The 7046-nt window shown below is 55.3% G+C and overlaps 1 protein-coding gene across 1 annotated transcript in view; it reads left to right on the top strand.

Annotated features, from left to right (window-relative positions):
* VOLCADRAFT_95862 (uncharacterized protein) overlaps positions 1 to 6251 on the top strand; it is a gene marked incomplete at both ends in the record, with an annotated part of 13229 nt that extends 6978 nt beyond the window's left edge. Inside the window, 5 exons of the mRNA XM_002954964.1 lie at positions 444 to 621; positions 997 to 1057; positions 1105 to 1356; positions 4739 to 4966; positions 6219 to 6251. Coding sequence (XP_002955010.1) covers positions 444 to 621; positions 997 to 1057; positions 1105 to 1356; positions 4739 to 4966; positions 6219 to 6251 — 752 coding nt within the window. The remainder of the gene's footprint in view (positions 1 to 443; positions 622 to 996; positions 1058 to 1104; positions 1357 to 4738; positions 4967 to 6218) is intronic.
* Between the last annotated feature and the right edge of the window lie 795 nt (positions 6252 to 7046).

The raw sequence follows: 7046 nt of genomic DNA, 5'->3' as shown, positions 1-7046 counted from the left end.
GGGGGGGGGGCGGGGAGAAAATGGGTTGATGCGAGGCGAGGAGACACGTACCCCTTGAGAATGTTGAGCGGGCAAGTAACACACACGTAACTTCCTCGCCTTCACTTCAGCTACTTAATGGCACACCGTCCAGTTTCCTTTTTTGTGCTTCTCTCTTACGTCTTATGAGCATGATGACTTTCCCTACTCACCCGGGTACGTGAATGTCTTTTTGGTCTTTCCTTTTGGTTTAGCTGCGTGTTTGGGCATCTGCAGCTGATACAGTTTTTTTTGGACATTTATTATCGATGTCTAGTGAGGTGATGATGTCTAATGATGACCTGTCTCTGGACCAGCCTGTTTCTCCAGTCGGCTGGCTGTCGCTTGCCCCTGTACCCGACCTCGTTCTTCTTCCCACCTCTTCGCTTCATTCACCCCCACTTCATTCACCCGATGTCACACAGATGGCTCCAAACGCACGTCACTTGCCCCATTTGCCGAGTGTCTCTCCTACCCGAACAACGTGGACCGGAGGAAAACCGACCAGGAAGTCAGGGCGACCCGGGAAGGCAGCAGTCTCAGCTACGGGTGCACAGGCAGCAGCAGCGGCCGCAGTCGCTGCAGCTGCCGCCGCCTGTGCAGGTCAGTGGCCGCGTGGTGGTGCCTGTGGCTGTGCTGCCCACTGCCGCTGCCGCAGCAGCGGCGGCGGCGGCGGCGGCGGCAACTGCAGCGCCGCCGCCGGCGTCGTCGTCGGAACCTACTCGCCATGGGTTCTTTGCGCGGGTTATGGGCAGATCGCGGCTTTCCTCCGCCTCCCCACAGCGGGGCGTGTCACTACAGCCTGTTGAGGTGCTGCAGCCAACCTTGCTCCAGAACCCAAATCATCATCAGCAGCAGCAACAGCAGCAGCAGCAGTGGCCAATCGGCCCCTGGGCGACGTCGTCAACGCCTGGGGGCCCATTGCAGCCGTATGTGTCGTGCCCACCGCAACCGGAGCCCGTCCCCGCGATGCTGCAGGCAACGGTGTCCCCCCCAGCGGATTCCAGGACGGATGCCATCACTGCTGTTAGCAGCACAGGTGGTGCCGTATTCATCGCGGTGCCGCCGCCGCCTGGCTCTCCTCAGCTGCTTGCACGTGGCCCTTCGGCTACATTGGACTCACCGTTGTACCACTCGCGAAGCGGCCGTGGCAATGGCGGAGCCGCCTCCGCCGCCATCGCTTCCGCCGCCCCTCCCGAGGCCCTCCTACCCACTGTGGCGGTCGGCTCGCCCCCGCTATCACCGTCGTCTTGCCGCCTGGCGGCGGGCCGGCAGTCGCCAGTGTCGCCCGCAGGGGGGTTGCTGACACGGGCGCCAGGGCCCGATGCAGCCGAAGCGGTGCCGCTGCGGCTTATAGATGAGCGACCGTCGCCTCCACTCCCTCCGCTTCACGCACAACCCTCTTCCTTCGGAGGACAACACAGATAACATCGACATCCACAGGCGGCTGCCGTGGCAGGGCAGGGATGTGACAGCACATTAACGATCACACTAATGATCTGCCAACGGCGGGATTACCCTCCCATCCACCCTTCACGCTATTTGAGAGCCTTCCAAAAGTCGCGCAGCTTGCTGGGCGGGGAAGGAGGTCATACATGAGAGGCGATCTTCCACAGCCGGAAGACTATCTCCCTTGCTGTCATGGCTTGGGACTGCCATTCGGTGTTCCTCATTCGGTGCTCTTGCTGTCCTCGGAGAAACGGAGTATTTTGCCGCAATGGTGCCGCGACAGTAAGAGCTACGATGGAGCCGATCGCGATGGACGATGATCAGCAGCAACAAGAGGCGGCGTTTGTCGTTGTATAATGCGGACTGGATTGGGCATCGGCCCGCTGGTAGAGTGCCGTTTCGCGTTTTTGTCTGCTCATCCGCTGCGGGACAGTAAGATGAACTCGGGCGAAGTTGTCGGGTTTTTCAAAAGGAGAGGCGGCTTGAGAGTGTGCGTGTACCTGCTTGCAGGTTCGCCGTTTGCTAAGCTTGTTCTCGTGCAGTGGCATCTTTTACAGCGACATTGTGAGGTCATGTGGTGTATATGGAGGGGAGGGAGCAGAGGGGAGGAGGGTTGCGACCTCTGCCGCCCAGGGCGACTGTTGTAGCCGGGGTCAAGATGTGCAAGATGGGTGTTTTCTTCGGCTGTCTTTGTGTCAAGTGGCGCAACAACTAACTTGAAAACGCAGGCAGGCAGGCAGGTAGGCGGCAGTTTGGATGAATATTTGATCGAGGATTTGCGAGGGACGCCTCTTGGCAGGTCGTGCTTGACGACGTGGTTAGGTGGATGGCAGCCAGGCAGAGCGGCTTTTTTATTATTAGCGGCATTTTGGTGGTCGTGACCATCGTGGTGGCGATGTGTTCACGAGACCTGCAAGAGCAATGTCCAAATTTATTGGTAAATGTACATGCAGCAGCATATGAGTGATGTCCCCGACATTCTTGTGTTAGATACTTAGGACGGGAGTATGGTGTTGGCGAACCTGTTGAGCTCTACACCGGTGATTGCTGCGTTGGAATCATCTTGGAAATCAGGAAGAAGAGGCTTTCAAACGTGTAGGAGGCTGGTGATGACGGGGCGTGAAGGTTGTCGTTCAATGGCTTGTCTGTTGCATGGATATTGCGATTCATACTCAGGTACTAGAGTGAGCATGTTTGTGTGTGTAATGACGGGGGCTCACAGTCGCTGTGTCTGAAGAGATGCGTTGATGGGCCTATTGGCCGATGGGGAAAGATGAAAGGTCTGTTCCTTTCGTTTTGATTTTTTTCACTCTATTGGCAGTGATCTGAGCGCAGCTGGGCGACATGAAGGATCTTGCAACTCTCAGAGTGGACGGAGGCATATCGTGTTGTATCCTCCTAGATACACACACACACACACACACAAGCGCGCACGCATGCAAGGGGATTTCTCCGAGGAAAACCTTCCCTGCGTTTGGCGTTACGGCAATGGAGCCGGTACTCACCCTTGAGTGGGTGCGTAATCGCCGTGAACACCCGCATGCGATGTCCCCTTTACAAACACACACACAGACGCACACATGTGCATTTACACGGACATGCATACACGCATACACGCCTCCGTCTTATAAAATGTCACAAGCACCAATCGGCTGTCTTATGCTCTCGCTGCTACTCCAACAGTATACGGCTAAAGGTACAGAACAAATGCACAAATGCCCCTCCGCGTATGTGGTGGCTACGTGGGCGCTGAAACGTGTCGTGCATACTTGTGCATGCTGAATATCGCGAAGGGTTGGGTTGGGGGGTGAGAAGTGTTGAGTTGTGCTGGAGCCACATGCGCACCATCCCACTACGAGGGGTCCAGGGTCCTAGGCATTCCGACATCCATTGTGTGGCGGCGGGTTCTTTCCTTATTTGGGAGAGAGGGGAGTGTGGTTTTCGCGCGAGCATATGGTGCTTCTTCTTCGGTGCTGTAGTGTTGTGTTCCCCCTCTTTTATTTCTGCAGCGGCGATTAGCTGCCTGTGCAAACATTGTAGATGTCTACGTAAGGTGTTGTACCGAATCCCTCTCGTGCGCATGGAAATATGATATGGCAGTGCGGGAGGGTCGGGGTTGGGAGGGTTGTGGTATTGGGCTTGGCAGGATAAGTCGGGTAGGGAGGGTTGGGGTATTGGGTCGGGAGGCTTGGGGTTGGCGGGGTATGGAGGGTTCGGGCAGCAAAACGTGTCAGGGAGAATTAGGGGGAGATAGGGGTCGGCGAAAAACTGGCCCACGTGCTCAAGTTGTTCGGGTAGGCTTCTGAATGTAAGCCCCGAAACAATGACGTTAAAGCAAAGAGCTGCAAGACATATCTTAATCTTTGATACCTTGAAGATTCCCCCGACAGCGAGGTAATTGAGATGGCGCAAATGTCGCCCGCTCGTCACGCAAGCAATGCCGGAAGCTAGTTTTTAAATGTTAACAATGAGATGACCCTATTTGAAATTGAGGAAGAGGCTGCTTTAGCAGAGAACGTTTTGCAGTGCTCGTCCTCGGTACGGAACTGGGCGCTGACCAGTGCTGCGAAGCAGTTTCCGGTTCTTGTGTGGGTTACAAGAAGATCACGGCTCAGCACCTGCAGGCCAACAAGTCCTCTAGCGATCCCCGGTGAGCCATTGATTCGACACACGGATCAAAACACCTTTTCGGACCTTGTTGACCTTGTTTGTGCGGGTGTGGTTCAACCTGGACCAGCCCGGCAGTCCCAGCCTAATGCACAGTGGACCTAGTTTTTAGCCCTTGCATAAAGGTCATACTAGGCCAGGCACTACTGGTAGAGCACGCACCAATGCCCGGGATCGAGACCTTTCAGGGTCGAAAATCCTTCCCTTGGTGGAAGGTAAAGTGCCCCTAGTCAATGGACAGTGGTGACCTGGGATAAAGTTAACTTGCGAGCTGACCAGGAATGGAGTTGAGCCGCCGTCTATCTGGCAGATTCCGTTGGATGCCGGTGGTGGGTGCGGAACCTAAGCGATCCACTAAGAAGTTGGCTAGGGTGACTAGGTGAGGGTGCCTGGAAACACCAGGGACGGCAGGGTCTGCCGGGTAGCGGCCGCAAGGTGAAGATATGAACCCCCTGTCCCACACATAATAAAGCAGTATGTTATGACTTACTACCTAGGTAGTGCACCGAGTTTTGACCGATTTTCTCTGCGGGTGCCCGCTTCAGGTTCGACATAGTGTCACGGACATGTGTGGACACGGACAGTCTGTCTCTACTTTACGAAGGCCAAACCAGGTGTCATCGCCGACACAGACCATATTGCCACCGGTGTTGTCGCTGACTATGACGACCAAGGAAAGCTTGTCTCACTGGACATACGCACGGCTTCGAAGCGGACACCATGCCACGTCTTCAACTCTGGAGCAGAGGTGGATGGCAAGCAGCCACTGGCCGTCAACTGGCATCACAACACCGAGCATGAACGACTTGTGGTGCGCCTTAGCTTGCGGGATGTAAGTGTCGTTACCAACATTATAGAGACCGATGACCCTGACATCTCGTTGGGTATGGACTTGATGGGCAAGCTCTGTGCGCGGTCTTTGTGTCAAACCCCATACCCAACACGTTCACCGTTGCCAAAATGGACTCATCATGTTCGTGCCGGTGTGGTTGTTCCTGGGCTAGCCGGTCGCCACAGCAAGAATTGGTCTCGGCAAACTCATGCGAAGGCTTGGAAAATGAAGCCTGGGCTTCAATCCACGAAGTTTTGGCGTCCAGGTCTTGAGGCGAGGTCTTGAGGCCAGAGCACCTGATTGAAAGGCAACGAACGGGGCCAGGCAAGAGCACCTTCTGCCTTGTATTCTGTGACCAGTAGACCTACCTGCTGCCTCCAGACCAGCCAGGATGTCGGACTGGGAGTTTGGCAGGCGGCACATGCCGCGGGGGACGAGCAGGGTTTGTGCAACCTGTTGCAAACAGTAGTTAACCGTCACATTCCACACCTTTAAGGCTGCAGCATGTATTTGTGAGCGGGAAGATATTTGGGAGACGGATTTGCACAGTATGCTCATAAGCAGGAATGTGCACCAGAGTGGCATAACAGCCCAACCGTTGGCAAGGTTTGATTCCGGCCCATGTGCGGTTGATGTGTGTGAGGGTGGAGATGGCTGTGTCGCTGTTCGACTAGAAGCAGAGTAGCAGACTTCATGCGCCAGTGCCAGTTCATACACGTGTGTGTAGTGCGTGCAGTATGAGATGTGTCCTGTCTGGCTGGTGTGGACCCTAATCTCGGCAGTGTAGGGCAAGCACTAAAAAAACCTGCCGATACGCAGCATTGCGGAGATTACGAGCCCCAACGAACCACACACACACACGCAACACAACACAGAAGCACGAGACCCTCACTTGCCGTCGCAGCTTTGGGCCCCCAGAGCCCCCAAACACCTTGTATCTCGTAACCCATACTTCAATCGGATGTGTTCAAGGATGGCACGCACAATCAAGTGAGCTTCCTCGATCTCTTTCTCCCTCTGGTCATCACCCAACTTCTTCGGGGCTGGAAAGCAGCTTGAAGCAGTGGGCTGAGCTGAGCGTAGCAGCTTCCGCCCACAGGCGGCTGCTGAGGTGTCGTAGGTTGTGTGCGTTACATTTCAACGCAACAGCTCCTCTCCGTGTTTTAATGGAGAGGGTGATGTATATATGCAATATGTACGCAGGCCCCCATTCCCCAGGCCAAGCCCCGCTGCCACGCACCTTGCCGCACAGCGCTACGCTGTTAATGCTGCATTTTATCGCTAGTTTGTTGCGTGTATGTTTACCTTGGGGGCCCGAACTAAGTTTTGGTTGTTGCTTGAATATATGTAGAGCTTACCGCAGCCGTGCGCACGGCGACCTTGCGATGGCCTTGCGTCATCTGACCGACGACAAGTCAGGGGTTCCCTTGCTTTCCCTCCTCCACTGTCACCCGCGCACGGCTTTGAAATAAAATGATCAATGTACGTGATGTTTGTAACCTAAAGCTCCAGCTTCCGTGCACGCGGGGCCTTAACGTATGCGCCTACGAAATGTGAACGCGCAGGAACGCGCTATTGTGTACGATGTGCTTTGCAGCGTTTCCGTCGCTTACACGGCGCCCTTTTTTGACTTCTGCTGCCTGTCGCCAGCTGAATGTGATCAGCCACTATATGTCCTTCGAGACCGAGGGTGGGTCTACTTGCCCGCCAGGCACTGGGTTGGTGAAATGCGGTGGGTTGTTGGCGAGCTGCAAGTATGTTGCAAGTGCTTAGGCGAATGTCCAACTTCCAAGCTTCAAGGGTTTCCTGTATCAACAAGTTCAACAGGCGACCTGGTGTTTCAGGGGTGCGAGAGATGCGCAACGATAAGGAGGCTCGATAGGACTATGCACGCAACACCCGAAAACAATCGAGAGGGGCTAGCCTGGTTTTCCTCGGCGCTTGTCAAACAGCGTTTTGAGCATTGATGTGCACCCCTATAAGGCTTGTAGGTAAGCCAGCCTGATATAACCGGTGACGAGAAAGGGAAACAGGGGGATGCCAGCCACGGCTTTGGTGTACTGCCCCCCGGGTTGACCAC

Source organism: Volvox carteri (genome assembly GCF_000143455.1).
Source record: "Volvox carteri f. nagariensis unplaced genomic scaffold VOLCAscaffold_47, whole genome shotgun sequence".
In the NCBI taxonomy this organism is placed as follows: domain Eukaryota; kingdom Viridiplantae; phylum Chlorophyta; class Chlorophyceae; order Chlamydomonadales; family Volvocaceae; genus Volvox; species Volvox carteri.
Note: the sequence above shows the minus strand (reverse complement) of the source record. Positions and strands in the feature narration are given on the sequence as shown.